The sequence below is a fragment of the Chanodichthys erythropterus genome, chromosome 23, assembly GCF_024489055.1.
Source record: "Chanodichthys erythropterus isolate Z2021 chromosome 23, ASM2448905v1, whole genome shotgun sequence".
In the NCBI taxonomy this organism is placed as follows: domain Eukaryota; kingdom Metazoa; phylum Chordata; class Actinopteri; order Cypriniformes; family Xenocyprididae; genus Chanodichthys; species Chanodichthys erythropterus.
In genome coordinates, this window is record NC_090243.1 from 32,393,210 (window position 1) to 32,411,395 (window position 18,186).

Genomic DNA, 18,186 nt, shown 5'->3' on the forward strand with positions numbered 1-18,186 from the left:
AGAAATTTGAAAGATATAAAGAATTGGTGACCCATCTCACTTCTGTGTTCTGATTTAAAAGTTTTATCCAAGGCTTTAGCCATAAGGCTGTGTGAGGTCATTCATCATGACCAGACATAGTGTTTGCCTAATAGGTAAATTTTTTTGATAATATTAATTTAATTTGGGATATTTTGGATGCCTCTAGGCTATTTGAAAACTGGTCTCATTTCTTTCGATCAGTAAAAGGCATTTGACCGGTTTGAGAGCAGCTATCTCTAGCACACTGGAGAACTTTAGCTTCAGCTCCTGTTCTATTGCCATGATCAGGGTTTTGTACCAGGATATTAAGAGTGTGCACCTTTTAAAGTACAAAGAGCAATTAGACAAGGATGTGCCTTATCAGGAATACTATATGCCTTGGCCTATATAAAAGTCTGCTGGTGAAAATTAGAAGTAATATTGAAGGCTGGTCTGTACCACACTCCAGTGCAAAAGTGCAGTTACCAGCTTATGCTGATGATATTACTTTTTTAATTAAAGATAAAAATGATATAACAGTGTTAGAGAAAGTTATTAATGAGATTTTTTCAAGGTAAAAAAGCAATGTAATAGCATGTGGTAAATGGGTTTGGGGTCTTCCCAAATTAAAAGACAAAGACTGTGACGTGAAAGCCAAGTATGGTAACCAATACTCTGAATTTGTCCTCTGAATTTAACCTATCCAAGTTTGTGTGCACAAATTAGGAGCAGTGAGTAGTGAACACACACATGGAAAAAAAATGTGCAGACACACACCTGGAGCAGCTATTTACGCCAGGGGAGCGATTAGGGGTTAGGTGCCATGCTCAAGGGTACCTTAGTGGTAGGTTTTGACGATGGAAAAGAGAGCTGTTCATTCACTCCCCCCACCTACATTTTCCTGCTGGTATTGACAATCGAACCGACAACCTTCAGGTTACAAGTCTGACTCTAACCATGACTGCCCCTACCAGGAGGTTTGTCAAACTTCCTGGAAAAGTGATGGGATAAAATATCTTATAGTTTATTTTGGTAGCAATTATATGTTAAAAAAGGGAAAAAGGTAAGAGGAAGGCTGTTAAATTGTTGAACTGTCTCTTGCAAAAAAACAAAAACAAAAAAAATTAGAGGCAGAGTTATCAGTAACTTGACTGCATCAGTATTATGGTATTGTTTGGCTTGTTTTGATCCTCTTACTGGGCTTATGTTGATCCTCCTACTGGGCAAAATACAAGCCATTATAGAGGACTTTTTTTTTTAAAACAGATTTCACTGAATAGTCCAAAGTGTACTTATTTTTCTTAGGAAAGCGGGAGGACTAGTGGAGCGGAACATGGATAAGCAAATGGGCTATAGATACGCACCTAAATGCGTACACACAAAAATGTCAAAATGCCTTTTTGGAGAGCATTCACATAAACACAGTGGGTTATGTCCTAAAGAAACGTATACAGTTGAGAAAGAAAACGTGTTGTACAGCGTATAGGATTCATGCATTGTCTCTTAAAGTGACAGCTTAATATACCTGCTGCAGCTGTCATTAATGATATGATCACTTTTTCTTACATTAGTTAACCTAGTATCAGTTTTTACTGAAGTATCGATAATTGTGAAATTTCACTGATATTTAAAATTACTCATATTTGATCATATCGCCCACCAATAATCGTGTTAAATAATTGTGATTTCCATATTGAACAAAAATAATCGTGATTATCATTTTTGTTATAATCGAGCAGCCTTGCAGGAAATAGCTTTTAAAAACTTTGCTAAAAGCTTTTTTGAGATTTTAAGTTTTTACTAGTTGATCAATGATTTTGAAAGCATTTTGCATTAGTGGGTCTGTAGTGAAGATATTTGCACAGCAATAGATGTTGTTTTTCTGCTGAACTGAAAAAGGTGTTGTTTTTGAGACAATGTTATGTGGAAACGTGATTATAATCTTAAGGAAAGTTGAGTTGTTTTTATAATTGTTTATTTATTTTTTTCTAGGACACTCTAGCAACCAGATGGCAGACACCCTAAGAATAGAAATCTTTTGCTACATGTTAAGTAGATTTCAGTCACTCAGAAATCAGTGACATCAGTCAGATGAGCAAAACAAAGATGCAGTCACTGTCTGTATCACTTCCTGTTGGTGCTGCAGTCTGTGCTTCTCCACTTCCTGTTTTCTCCCAGCACAGTATGCAGATGATTACTCTGTAATCAATGAAATATTCTGCTGATATTTTAAATTATATCTCCTTAATAGTCTAGTAACTAAATGTAACCAGAGGAGGCTTGGTTGGCTAAATTTTAATTAGTAAGTCATAGATAAAAACAAATGGCGTAGTCACTAGTGATGGGAAGTCCGGTTCTTTTCGGCTAACCGGTTCTTTCGGACAGATCGTTTCAATGAACTGGTCCAAAAAACAGTTAATGGGAAAATACATTAAAATACAAGAAAATACATTCAAACTTTAATTTGCAATCATAATTATTAAATAATAATAATCATCATTGTCATCATCATCATCTTGGATAAGTTTCTTACATTATGTTTTGCAAAAGCACCCAATACAGGCACTGATGTGCAAACGCGGATGTTTTACATGTCTTAAAGATATAAAGTGAATAAACTAGTCTTCAACTTTTTACAGAAACCAGGATACAGCACATAAAGTTTAAAAATATAACGTGCATACACAATAGTAAATAGTAAAATTCATTTGAAAGTTTTGACCGACTTGTTGCATGTTCATCATCATGTTAAAATGCTCTTTAATATAACTAGTTGCATTTGCATTGTCCAGTACATTTTATTTGTTATTAGATAAACTTACATTTCTTACTTACATGCTCAGTATCAGCTGGTTGCACTCATCAGTTCACTCAGCAAAGCATGTCTAAGTTCAGTTAACTGTTGGAGTAGCCTTACTAAAGTAACATAAACTTAGGGATACTGATTTATTTTGAGTTGAAGGGACTGTCTGACGTGTCAGAAAGTAAGTAACTTAAGTAACTTATGGATCAGCGCTGACTCGAAACGTGAACTGTTTAGAACGATTCAGTCCGATTTGGTGAATTGGTTCGAATGGTTCACTAAAAAGAACCGGTTCAAAAGAACAATTTGTTCATGAACTGGACAACACTAACATTGATAACATTGAAACTGCAATTTGTACCTTCAACCCATTGGTAACTGTTGAAGTCCACTATATGGAGAAAAATCCTGGAATGTTTTCCTCAAAAACCTTAATTTCTTTTTGAATGAAGAAAGAAAGACATGAACATCTTGGATGACATGAGTAAATTATCATGAAATTGTAATTCTGAAGTGAACTAATCCTTTAAGGCCATTGAAATGATGCTTGCACTGATATTTCTCTATTGTTTCAGTTTGCTGTATATTTATTTATTAATTTATCTATTTATAGGCCTTCATATATCCTTTATTTGAAAAATTTAGTTTTTTTTTTTTATTTAGCTTGCATTCTGATCTCTGAAAGGTGCATGCGATGGTTGCTGCTGACGCTAAGGGAAGTTATGCACTTGAGTACTTTATATATATTTTAAATGCTCATTATTATGGTTTAGTATTTCTCCCCCGACTAATCGACTAATGGCTTAAATGAACGACTAATTGTCAACTAGGAAAATCTTTAGTCGGGGGTAGCCCTAGTAATTATTTGAGATCAGTGAATACAGTATTATGTAAGACGTGTGTTAACTAAGCATTAAACTGAAAAGGGCTGAGCACTTTTCAGTGTAATGCTTAGTTAACACATGTCTTACATAATACTCCATTCACTGATCTCAAATAGGGTTAAACATTTAAATTCATTCATCTTTTTTCATGTGGTCTGTGATGTAACTACAAAGATGAATACATTTAAATGTTTTACCCTTTAATGGAATCATTTTAATCTCAATACCAGTTTGGTTGTTTGTTTGTAGATTATTTCAAAATTTTGTGAGATTGATGTGCTTTAGATTGCATCTGATCTCAGTGTGGAAAGGGGTAAACACACAAAGAAGTTGCTTTTGTCAATAGGTGTGTCACATTCTGTAGTTGTCACGTTGTTTTACACCCCTGACCACGTTCCACTGGTAATTGGTATAACACTGGTATAACATACCACACTGTTAGCCCGGATAAGTTGAATTTACTTAATTTTTTTTAGGGCAACCAGTTTCCTCAAATTTTTTAAGTAATGATTAAGTAATGTGGACTTAATAATTTGAGTTCATTTAACTTAAAATGTTTTGTAATATTAATTACTTTGTAGTTATTACACATAGTATATTTAAGTTCAATGTACTAAGCAAGTTAATTTATATCAACTTCTATTTTACTACAAAATTAAGAAAAAAAGCAAATAAAAGGTACATTCATTCAATTTTATGTTTTATTTTAATTAAATTCCAAATACAACAAAATTTCATGTCCTGAAAACATTTCCTTATAAAACATGAAAAAAACTAGTTTTAACAAATCAGCTTATGGTTAAGCACATGAATAGTCTATCTCAGAATCACAACAAATTGCATCAAAACTATATGGTTTGTTTATACTCCTGAGTTAACAATATTTGCAGTATTCCATTTTAGGTGCCATCTCACATTTTCCTAGGTTGAGCATTACCAGCTGAATAAAATATAAAGTATTTTTCATACAGTTAGGGTAGTCCAGGTGCAGGGCATAAATCAGTCCGAAACAGAAGTCCTGAGGTTGGTCAGTTCATCCATCACCAAACATTCTTCCAAGACGATCCTGACTCTAGATGGGTTTAGCTGAGCACTTTATAGATCAACACAGAGGATTCTCACTGGAGTTTGCCTGTATGAGTCCTTGTCAGCTGCAACCTAGCAGAGGAAGAAAAAGATCGACATAGACATTATCATATAATAATGCATCAGATAATGCTATTGTCAAATACTCCAAGTCATATGCTATGTTCACGCCATGCCGTAGTTATCATAATTCTGAGATGACAACATGTGACATTCAAATCATAGCTGTTAACATCCTTGTACTGGGAATTATGCATTTCTGTGGCAACCCTATCAATGGCTAAATTAATCCGCAGCAGTCAGGTTTTACAGTGGTCATCTGGTACAAGTAGGAGCTCCCTGAAAATTCCCAGTTTACAGGTTTATAACAATTACAAGTTCTACGAGACCATGAATGCTTTTTACAAGCTGGAATCTTATAATTATGGTAATTGATACATGGCGTGAATGCACCTATACATACCTGGTTTACTGTAGAAAGAGCTGGCCATTGAAGTACCATCAGGCTGATGTCAAGCTCGTCGTTAAAGTTAAAGTCTTGATAATGGCACCTGACTTTATGGTTTACATGTAATTGTGCACTGTGCAGTATGCAGATTAATAAAATGATCAGCCTCAGAACAGGTCTCAGTAAACCCACATGACATACAGCTGATATGGAGTTTTTAGTGAAGGCGGTATAAGTGTACATATTGTGCATAATGTGATATAAATGTACACATGTTCCAGATGTAAACAAGGAAATTGTTCTGTTCTTGTATAACTTCCATGTTTGAGCCTATAATGTTTAAATAGCTGAGCTTTCTTTTCACAGTTATGAGGGCAATACTTGCACTTCCAATCCAAAGCATCTCTTCTTGACCTGCAACACAAAACAAGATAGTCTGTTGTTAAGAGCTATGAACCTAGATAAAACAGGAGTATATCCATCTGTTTTTGTTTTCAACTCCTTAATTAACTTTGACTTACTCTTTCAGTCAATAGCCGTGTCGAAATAAAACACGGTCGTTAAATTATTGCACTCACCATTTTCGCGCTTCATCCTCTCTCCTCTGCTGGAAGCGCGGGCGCGGCCGCAGTGTTCGTAAACCAGTGTGTAAGAGGCGTGGTCAGGAGAAAAACTTAATAATTTAAGTGCATTTAACTTAAATTTATTAACACATTCAAATTGCCTCCACAAATTAGTAGAATATACTTATATTTTATAATTAATGCAATCAAACTTAAATATTTTAAGTATATTATAATTATATGTTTAAGTAAATCCAGGCTAAGAGTGCAAGTGAAAACTTTCATTTATGAATAATGCATCTGTTATATATGCTGATATGAAAGCAGATATGACTGACAAATGCAGTCATTGGCAAATTAAGTGGTTCATGAGATCATTGTCATTTTGGATTTCGGAACACAGAGAGACAGAAATGTAAGAGTAGCCTACCTGGTGAGGTAATAACTAGGTCAGATGTTTCAAGAGTTTAGCTGCAGAAATGGACATTAGAACAGAGGGGCAGCACAAAAACGTTGTTAGATGTTACATTTATATTTACTTCTTACCTGTTAACATATAAGTGTTTTTGTTTCTCTAATCAATCTACTTGAAATGTTTTGTTGAACAATTAACATTTGAAAATCTATCATTAATATTGTAATGTTTGCATATTTACATTCATACTTTTATTTCAGTCAAGACCACTCATTTTGATTAAGATTATTTGTAGAGGCTCTGAATGATAGTTTATTCAGTGTAGGCTTTGCTCTGAAGGGTTCAGCTTCAAAGCGGTCCACAAGCAAATCTCACTGAGGTTTGAAACCCTAAAACCTAAGGAAATTAACCAGAAATTTTATAATGCAACAGTTACATAAATCCATGTGGTAGTATACTGTAATGACTTTGGACAGGATTGCGCAACAATGAGCTGAATGGTTATGATATATCTCCGTGGACTTGGCATATGACGGTATATAAAGAACAATAAGGTCTCATTATTTAATGTTAGTTAATGTGCTTATGAACATTAACAATGAGCAATCGCTACATTTATTAAAGAAATTATTATTCTTTGTTAACGTTAGTTAAAATAATACAACTAATTGTTAGTTCATAGTTCAGGTCCATTAAATAATACAATTACAACTTTTGATTTTAATAATGTATAATTAAATGTTGCAATTAACATTATCTAAGTTAATAAATGCTTTAGTATTTTTAATTTTCAGTTTGTTAACTAATGAATTAACTAATGTTAACTAATGGACCCTTATTGTAAAGTGTTACCTAAAAATAATAAAGAATCTGAACGTTTTCCATCAATATCTACTGCATTTTCTAGTCCAGAATAAAATATAAAAATGTTTGTTTATACTGTTTCGTCAAGGGAAATTAGCAGCTCTTGGGGGTTACCAGGGTAACAGCTGCATTTCTGCTGTTCCATAAGCCCATCTGCCGTCAGAGAGTGAATTCATAATAAACAATTATTCACAGTATTTTGAAGTGCCCACAATAACAATACCGTGCATGTTCATTATTGTGATATATCGTACTACCCTATATCGCCACATGTCCACCGTGGACAAGCAACGAAACAATCACTTACCTGCATAAGGAGTTGGGGATGGAGCATGTGTGAGCATGTCTGTTTGACAGACTAAGGCAAGTAAGTGTACGGATGAGCTTATATGTCTTGCTTGATAGGAGTTATGGATCAGCTGAGCATCAGTTGATGGCTGGCTGTCACATTGTGGTCTCTCTGAACTTCACTCAATATCCAATCAGGTCCACTCTGTAAGATTATTTAAAGAGGCAATGAACGGTTCTGAAGGGTTCAGCTTCCAAGCTGTCCACAAGCAAACTTCGCCCAACTCAATAACGTAGTATGTTTAGTACTAAGTTAAATCAGGGAGCACATCTCCCTAAAGGGTTGGAAGAGGTGACGAACCAGATTGTGGCTGGTCACAATTGAAAGCCGAACTCTGAAATAATGTGTATCCATTGGGCAGGCAGTAGTAATAAATAAGTAAATAAGTAAATGAAAGTAATGGAGCAGAGGCCAAATCAATCAGCTGGACACCAGGGTTTTTCGTGATGACTGTGGGGCTGGAGGCTGTGGACACATAAATGTCGTTTACGTTCGGGTACAGTTGAGTTTGAAAATAGGCTAAATGCTGTCGGGTCGGGTTGGACTTGGGTTTAATTTTATCGGGTCTGTCTCGGGTCGGGTTTTTCTTTTAAAAAAAAATAATGTATACACATTGGGTTCAGGTAAGAAATGATTAGGGTTGGGTACAGATTTTAGGGAGGAGTTATGGATCAGCTGAGCATCAGCTGATGGCTGGCTGTCACTCCATGGTCTGCCTGAACTACACTTAAAGGTGCCCTAGAATTAAAAATTGAATTTACCTTGGCATAGGTAAATAACCGTACATGGGAGTTCAGTACATGGACATGACATATAGTGAGTCTCAAACACCATTGTTTCCTCCTTCTTATATAAATCTCATTTGTTTAAAAAACCTCCCAAAGAACAGGCGAATCTCAACATAACATCGACTGTTACATAACAGTTGGGATCATTAATATGTACGCCCCCAATATTTGCATATGCCAGCTCATGTTCAAGGCATTACACAAGGGCAGGAGGTCTGGATGTGCACAGCTGAATCATCAGACTAGGTAAGCAAGCAAGAACAATAGCGAAAAACGGCAGATGGAGTAATAATAACTGACATGATCCATGATATCATGATATTTTTAGTGATATTTGTAAATTGTCTTTTGAAATGTTTCGTTAGCATGTTGCTAATGTACTGTTAAATGTGGTTAAAGTTACCATCATTTCTTACTGTATTCACGGAGACAAGAATACAGTTTTTAAACACTTGCAGTCTGTATAATTCATAAACACTTCTTCATTCTTTATAAATCTCTCCAACAGTGTGTGGCTTTAACCACGGAGCACCATCAAACTCATTCAGAATCAAATGTAAACATCCAAATAAATACTATATTTATGCAATTAGACATGCTGCATGACGAACACTTTGTAAAGATCAATTTTGAGGGTTATATTAGCTGTGTGAACTTTGTTTATGCTGTTTAAGGCAAGCATGAGCTCGGCAGGACGGGGAGCACGAGAATTTAAAGGGGCCGCGCACTGAATCGGCGCATATTTAATGATGCCCCAAAATAGGCAGTTAAAAAAAATGAATAAAAAAAATCTATGGGGTATTTTGAGCTGAAACTTCACAGACACATTCAGGGGACACCTTAGACTTATATGTTTTAAAAAGACGTTCTACGGCACCTTTAAGCTAAATTCAGTCACTTAGCTACATTTTGGATTTTTTAAAGGAGGACACACTAGACAAGTTAAACACTAGAAATAAAATGAGGTGTTTTTAGTTTTGTGTGTGTATATATACATATATAAATTATATCTATATATGTATATATAATTTATATACATATATAACTTATATACATAGATATATATTATATCTCGTATATAAAATAAATGAATAACTACGCTACACTGAAAACATGGTATATTAGCAGAAAAGCAGAAAATTGACTAAAATTGAGTTTTCAGTTCCGTAACTGTGCTGTGAGATTGTCATTTGTTGTATTATCATATTCAACTTCTTGTGTGTTTGTTGTCTATGATACTGTGTGCAGCATTTGTGTACAACCAGACAGGCCTGTGTTTCACACTGTACAGGTGTGCATGTGTGAGTCCCAGGGTGTGTCTATTGCGCTCAGTGGTGACAGTAGCGCTGGGCGTCTGGGAGGCTCTAGTGAGCTCAGGCTGTCATTAGCACGCTCTCTGGAGGGTCGCGAGCACCCTGCTTATCTCCCTACTAATGACTCTTTTGCTTCCTCTCTGACTAATGAAGGTGCAGGTAGAGAACGTCTGTGCTAAATGAAAGGCCACTAATAGTCGTTAAGGTTTGTTTTCATGTTTTCCTTTTATTCGCTCTCCCTGAGTGCACCAGCTTGTCACACTGAATTTTCCAAAGGGATCTCATCCTCTCTGACTGTGAAGAAGTTTGTGTAACAGGAGGAACCACAGTTGTTAGAAACAGAATGCTTCTTTTTTGTGTCCTTGTGTTTCTCTGTGAAGAAAGCTTTCATAGAAGCTGATTTCTGATTGGGTGGGTGATATGACCAAAATCTCATTTCACAATATGAGAAATTTTATTTCACGATAACGAAATATATCACAATATAGTTATATCTGTTATTTTATTCATTAAAAATAAGAATGATGCAAATAATACGAATAAAACGAATACAAAAGAACAAAGATACAGATTAAATAAACTTCAAGGTATACAGTAGGTTTATTTATTTGTTTATGTAAGGAATACCCTACAGAAATAGAATAATCAAATATGATAAAACACTACATAGTTTATCTGAATTAAATATATATATATATATATATATATATATATATATATATATATATATATATATATTTTTTTTTTTTTTTTATTAAAGACAAATTTATTCAGTTAAGAGCAGTGAGTGATTTTCTCTTTGTCTTTTGTTGTTTGATTAACATTAATGACACAGACGTCAGAAGGTTTATTAAACTGCTGTCAGTTTACATTAATTTAAGACATAACCAACTGTGTTTATGTGATTACATGCACACAATGAGCATTTTTACATGATTGTGTGTGTGTTTGACCATTTAAGCACAATTAGCTGCAAAAGAATTTGTGATCACATGATGTCTGAGAAAGGCGTTTTCTGTGCAAGCGCTTTCGGTGTGTGTCAGTCAGCATCTTTTTACAACTTAATGCGCTTAAAGGTGCCCTAGAATCAAAAATTGAATTTACCTTGGCATAGTTGAATAACAAGAGTTCAGTACATGGAAATGACATACAGTGAGTCTCAAACTCCATTGTTTCCTCCTTCTTGTGTAAATCTCATTTGTTTAAAAGACCTCCGAAAAACAGGCGAATCTCAACATAACACCGATTGTTATGTAACAGTCGGGATCATTAATGTGTAAGCCCCCAATATTTGCACATGCCAGCTCATGTTCAAGGCATTACACAAGGGCAGGCAGTATTAACGTCTGGATCTGTGCACAGCTGAATCATCAGACTAGGTAAGCAAGCAAGAACAATAGCGAAAAATGGCAGATGGAGCAATAATAACTGACATGATCCATGATATCATATTTTTAGTGATATTTGTGAATTGACTTTCTAAATGTTTTGTTAGCATGTTGCTAATGTGCTGTTAAATTTGGTTGAAGTTACCATCGTTTCTTACTGTATTCACGGAGACCAGAGCCGTCGCTATTTTCATTTTTAAACACTTGCAGTCTGTATAATGCATAAACACAACTTCATTCTTTATAAATCTCTCCAACAGTGTAGCTGTTAGCCATGGAGCACAGCCTCAAACTCATTCAGAATCAAATGTAAACATCCAAATGAATACTCTATTCACATGATCCGACACATGCATGCAGAATGCATGGCGAACATCTTGTAAAGATCCATTTGAGGGTTATATTAGCTGTGTGAACTTTGTAAATGCACTGTATTGTAGTCGAGAGATCGAGAGGGGGGGAAGGGAGTGCGCGATTTAAAGGGGCCGCGCGCTGAATCGATGCATAGTTAATGATGCCCCAAAATAGGCAATAATATAACAAAATCTCAAACAATAGACACAATAGACACTATATCATTGCCACAATATATATATGTTGTCATACCACCCAGTCCTAGTGTCTGGACCAATCTTTGTGACACAATATGCTCAGACTGACTTTTTCCTTCTACAACATCTCACTAATGTTGGATGTTTTTGAATTCAAAAGGATAAAATGTGCTTTTCCATCAAATCACAAAATTGTTAACACTTTACAATAAGAATTTATTTGTTAATATTAGTGAACTACATTATCGTTAACATGAACTAACAGTGAAAAATAATTCTAAAGCATTTTTAATCTTAGTTAATGTTATTTCAACATTTACTAATATATTATCAAAATAACTCTCAATATTAATTAATGGACCTGAGCGGACATGAACTAACCATGAGTAGTTGCATGTTTATTAACAATTTTAACTAAAATTTGCCAAGTAATAAATACACATATACACATATATTACTCAGTGTTAGTTAAGGCATTAACAAATTTTAACTAATAGGACCTTATTGTAAAGTGTTACTGAAATTATAATGCAACCAAATAGATGAGAAAATATTTTTTTCTTTTTATTCTAAATTATTTCATTAAAAATCCAACAGTATAGACAAGACTTCTCTAGAATTTGGCACCTCGATTTGAGTTCTCTTTTGCAAATTTGGAGATTTTCTTTCTCAGGTATTGATGGCATATCAACCAGACATTTGTGAGATGTCTTAGAGAGTGTGTAGAGTTGTTCATGAGCCGTGATGCGTATGTTTTGCATCTCTGTATCCATTTGTTTTGCTGTATTGTGATGATTATATGATGGGCCCTCACCAGGGACCTAATTATTGTATAGCTGGCTGTATCCTCTGAGGAAAAGGCACAAAAAACAAGTATGTTTCCCAGAAACCCCCTCCCCTCATCTGCACTCACTCCAGCAGTGCTGCAGGGAAACTTTCTTTCAATGTTTTGTAATATGTCTAAATGCTGTAAATATTTATTGTTTGTCATTTGTCCATCAATTTTACATTTTCAATAATAATAATTTATTATTATTATTATTATTATTATTATTATTATTTTTATTAATCTAAAGCAAGTCTTTTTCACTGATTTTATTCCAAGTGGTCAGAGAGAATGAAGAAAAAGAAGTAGCTGTTAGGCCTGCACGATATTGAAGAAAAACGCGATATGCGATAACTTGTTAAATAATGCGATATTCAGTGTGTAATACGATAATGCTTTAAGTGTGTAAAAGAAATTTAAATTATATTTAAATATATTCAAAAACTGAAAATGATATAACCAACATAAATCTTTCACATTATTTTTTGAGAATAAAGCATCCCTACAATTTCTGAAATTGAACAGCAGTGTTTTACTGTAGGATTACATAAAAAGTAAGTGTCATTTTAACATCAGTGTAAAAGCAGAGGGGTTAGGGTTTCAGGTAGGCCTACATTAAGTTTAACAACAGAAATTGAATAAACAAAACACTGCTTATTCTGCACTCTATGAATTAAATATACAGTGATTCTTATTAAAGCTACTAAAGTTATTCCGTCAAGAGCAGTGAGTGATTTTCTCTGAGTTTTGTTGTTTGATTAGGCTGTTTGATTAGGCTGCTGTCATTTTAAGAGCTGCACAGATCCGATATATTGTTACACGCGCACTTTCTTTCTCAACTGTTTAGTCCACTTAAGACATAACTGAATGTTTTTACATGAATACTCACCAAGATAGGCATTTTGGCATAATTTTGTGTGTATTTGGCAATATAAGCTATGAAAGAGAACTGAATTCTGGATCATGCGCTGTCCAAGAGGTGGCTTTCTGTGCGTGTGAGTACCTTACATATTGCATTTAATAACTTTAAGCATGTTACACATATGAAACATTCATGTACTCAGTCTACTCTCTGCTGTCTTCATCAATCTAAAACTTGGAGTATTAAAATCAAGCATTTATCGCAAGCCGTTGCGATACAGAGCATGTGAGCAAAGCATAGCCGTAATAAGTGGAGCAGAGAATGCCTTTCTGAAGATTTGTTCCATCCGCTCAGGGTCGCTCGCGCTCACTCAACCCAGAATGCCCTTTGTGATAGCTGGTTCGAGAATATGTGAAATTAGCAATAGCTTTAAGATTATTGAGTTCAAATATTGTTTTAATGAACTTGCATGCCCTATACATTAATGCACAGTAAACATCAAAGTTAAAAGGATAGTTCACCCAAAACTGAAAATTCCGGGTGTCAGTGACACCTAATGGTTTCGAGTGTAACCCTTTCATTGCTGTGTGCTTTGGCCTGCATTAAATGAAAATAAATATCTTAGGCATTGTTTCAGTAAAAAAATAAAATAAATAAATAAATAAAATGCAAGGACCAGTTCATTTGTAGGGAACTGACAATATAATTTTATATAATTTGTTTAATAATTAGGATTAAAAAAATTATATATATATATATATATATATATATATATATATATATATATATATATATATATATATATATATATATATATATATATATATATATATATATATATATATAATGAGAGAGAGAGAGAGAGAGAGAGAGAGAGAGAGAGAGAGAGAGATAGAGAGAGCGCTTTTTACAATACAGGTTGTTTCAAAGCAGCTTCAGTGATAAGGGAAAAATGAATGGAGAGAGGTTATTTTGGCTAGGAAAAAGTTATCATCAAGCTAAAGTAAGTTTTTGATGGAATCACTTCTGTTGTCAAAATCGTTAATTATTAACTTAGGAGCCGCTGTAACGGAGGAGTCCACTGAATGTGAGCGTTGATGAGAACCCATGTGCAGTTTATTGAAGTGATCCAAAAATACAAAACATGAACAAAGACTCGACTTGGACTTGGACTTGGACTTGGACTTGGACTTGGACTTGGACTTGGACCATACACTCACCAACAGCAGGTTACATTTAACAAAGCTAGACCAGAGTACAATGAGACATGAGAGCTATTTATACAAAGGGACTAATGACAAACAAGGACTACCTGTGAACAATGAAGACGATGAACCGATTGAAAGACAGAACTGAAATCACATGACAATAACAACCAATCAGAACATGACACATGAGACAGGGGAAGCACATGACATGAACACATGAGGGCAATGGAAATCACATGATGCAAAACAAACAAAGCATAACAATGAAAGCAAACCATAAACTGTGAACCTGAAACAAAACCAAAACAAGACATGACATGACATGACAGAAGCTTAAATTACACCTTTTTAACTGAAAACAAAAGAAGATGTTTAATCCATTCTTGTCGTTCATTTATGTGTTTAGTCTATTGGTATGCGTGTTTGAATGTGTATTATATTATATATGTGTGAGAATATTAGCACAGTTTATAGTTCATGAGAATATGCCTTAGTTTCACAGATCAACAACAAGAGTCAGATGGTGAATTAGAATGATATCCAAAGAATAATGTACAGTAAAGTGACCTTTTGCCTCAGACAACTATCAGCGGTACAGTTTTACAGCTAAAATTTCCTAACCCATCTTTAACTCTTTGGAATACTTAATTGTGGTTGGTTAATCACAGCATTTAGTGCTGAAATGTTTTTGTATATTGTTTATTTGCTTGTTACTGTCAAAAATGTTTTATATTTTTGAGATTTTAAGCAGAGTGAATGTTTATTTTCCCATCTTATTAACTTTTCATTTTTTTGTTAATTATTGTGTTACATAAATATATGCTAACTCCTATATTGTTTGTTGTTTCTATTTTTTACAGGAGTTTTTTGAGCATGCAAAGCATCTGTGGGATGATGAGGGGGTGAAGGCCTGTTTCGAGCGCTCAAACGAGTATCAGCTCATCGACTGTGCACAGTAGTGAGTATCTGTTGAAATGTCAGCTTTACTCGTACATTATAGTGTTATCAACTCTCATGGCGGGTCTCTGCTGATCTTATGTAATGTTTGCCATGTGGAGATTTCTTGTTGTGTGCAGCACAACCCATTGGATAATCTGTTTATTTGTGCGACCCACTGGTGCAGTGCAGTGTGTCTCAACTTTCTCTTCATCCCACTTTTTCAGCAGTTGGATTTCTGTAAACCTCATGACCCAATAAAATAAAACTTTTATGAATGAGTTATTTACACGAATAAGGCAAAGATTGCTCTGAAGCTGTTGATCACTTCAGTTCACCGTGGGCTCATTGACTGTGATATTCAAACAAGCTGTCTACACAGCACAATGGAACTCTTATTCACATCATGTTTATTCTTTGGTTGTTATGAAAAGATTAAAAAGCATGCAAAACTCAAGCTCACGCTGAACAAAAAACTTTAACCGTTTAGCAGTATTGAGATAACTTTAACATTGGCCATTGCATTCATGCCATCAACTGACATCTGTAATTGGCAACAATGCAGTCAACGAATTACTGGTACTGCAGAAAGGCAGGTATTGTTACATTTTTTTTTTTTAATTTTAGTATCAACTACTGATATACTGGTACTTTTGACAACACTAGTCATATATATACTACAATTTATAGCACTGCTTTGAAAAATTGGTAACTTTATAAGTATACAGTAATAAAGTACTTACAAATCATTTGCCAACTATTAGTGTATAGTTAATTCATATATATTGTCAAGTCAAGTCACCTTTATTTATATAGCGCTTTTTACAATGCAGATTGTGTCAAAGCAGCTTTACATTGATAACTGGTACATAATTTTGGCTGCACAGCAGCTCTTAAAGAATAGTGTCAATGCAGGCAGATCAAAGCACTGTTGAATAAATGTCAAGAATACTGTTGAATATCAAATGTCAAGTCCAATGTCAAGTGTCCCCAACTAAGCAAGCCAAAGGCGACAGCGGCAAGGAACCCAAACTCCAACAGGTGACATCAGGTGGCAAACAAGTGGCAAATAGGTGTTAAAATGGAGAAAAAAACCTTGGGAGAAACCAGGCTTAAACGGGGGGCCAGTTCTCCTCTGGCGAACAGTGCTTTGTTACGAATCAGGTTGCTATCATAAGTCTGATAGGATCGCAACATTCAAAGTATTTATTTCAGTTCCATCCAGTTGAGGATCTTATTCATCATGCAGGTATGGACGGTTTGTTGAGGAAAAAAATATATTGTATATATATTTTTTATATATTATAATCTCTACATTTTAAATGTATTAGTAGGCTACATACAAATAATGAGTTCTTCATTCATTGTCACTGTAATTGGGTTTCCATGTTTCTCTTCAACAAGAAAGGGAATAGGGAACATTTACATTTATTCATTTGGCAGACGCTTTTATCCAAAGCGACTTACAAGTGAGGAAATACAACAAGCGAGTCGTCATGACGAGGCAAATAGACAAGAAGTGCTCATAATACAAGTTATAGGCAGTGCTCAGATTATCCTAAGCTACAATAGAGAGGGATTAGAGGAAGTGAAAGGATAGGAATAAGAAGTTTTTTTTTTTTTTTTTTTTTTTTTTTTTTTTTAGGATGAGGTTAAGTGCTCACGAAAGAGATGGGTTTTCAGCTGTCTTTTGAATATTGCCAGGGATTCCGCATTCCGGATGAAGGCAGGAAGATCATTCCACCAGCAAGGGACAGTGAATGAGAATGTTCTGGAAAGTGATTTCGTGCCTCTCTGTGATGGTACCACAAGCCTTCGCTCCTTTAATGAGCGCAGGGTTCTGGTAGGAGTGTAGACTCGTAAGAGTGAGCGGAAGTAGGAGGGTGCTAAGCCTGTGGTAGATCTGTAAGCAAGCGTCAACACCTTGAATTTGATGCGAGCAGCAAGTGGTAGCCAGTGAAGAGAGATGAAGAGAGGCGTGACGTGGGCTCTTTTGGGCTCGTTGAAGACGAGACGTGCTGCTGCGTTCTGAATCATTTGTAGAAGCTTGATTGTGCATGATGGCAGTCCAGCCAGAAGTGCATTGCAGTAATCAAGCCTAGAAATGACCAGAGCCTGGACCAGAAGTTGTGTTGCATGTTCTGTTAGAAAGGGCCTGATTTTCCTGATGTTGTATAGTGCAAATCTGCATGACTGAGCTGTCATTGCAATGTGGTCTTTGAATGTCAGTTGATCATCAAGGATTACTCCAAGATTTCTGGCCGAATTTGATGGGGTAATTGAGGATGTGCCTAGCTGGATGCTGAAATCGTGATTTAGAGTCGGATTGGCAGGGAAGACGAGAAGCTCAGTCTTAGCCAGGTTGAGCTGTAGATGATGTTCTTTCATCCATGCAGAGATGTCTGCCAGACAGCTTGAGATTCGTGCAGCTACTGTGGGATCATCTGGTTGGAATGAAAGGAAGAGTTGTGTGTCATCAGCATAGCAATGGTAGGAGAAACCATGTGCCTGAATGATGGGACCAAGTGATGTAGTGTAAATGGAGAAGAGGAGGGGTCCAAGAATTGAATAGGGAACAGGTGAAAACACTAATAACAAACGAGGACTGAACAATGACTAAACAAGAGGGCGTGGTGACAGCAAACAAGGAGGTGGGAACAGAGGAGCACATGGCAAACACAAACAAAGACACATTAAACAAAGACAAAACAAAATATAGCTGCAAGCAGCAATTCGGGGCCAAGCCCCAGAAGGGGCAGTAGCGCAATACGGAGCAGGAAGAGCAAAAACAGCAGAAATTGAATGTACATGCAAAACAGCTGGTTCAGAAGGACAGGTGGAAATGAAATGAAAATCAATAGAAGTTCAGAGAATGAACAGGGAATGAACTAAAAACACTTGT

General features: G+C 35.4%; 1 protein-coding gene across 4 annotated transcripts in view; it reads left to right on the top strand.

The window, feature by feature from the left end:
* gnal (guanine nucleotide binding protein (G protein), alpha activating activity polypeptide, olfactory type) overlaps window positions 1-18,186 on the top strand; it is a 213,864-nt gene that overhangs the window by 56,257 nt on the left and 139,421 nt on the right. For all 4 annotated transcript variants that reach the window (XM_067377813.1, XM_067377814.1, XM_067377815.1 and 1 more), the window contains exon 5: window positions 15,209-15,306. In XM_067377813.1, the coding sequence (XP_067233914.1) occupies window positions 15,209-15,306 (98 nt within the window). The remainder of the gene's footprint in view (window positions 1-15,208; window positions 15,307-18,186) is intronic.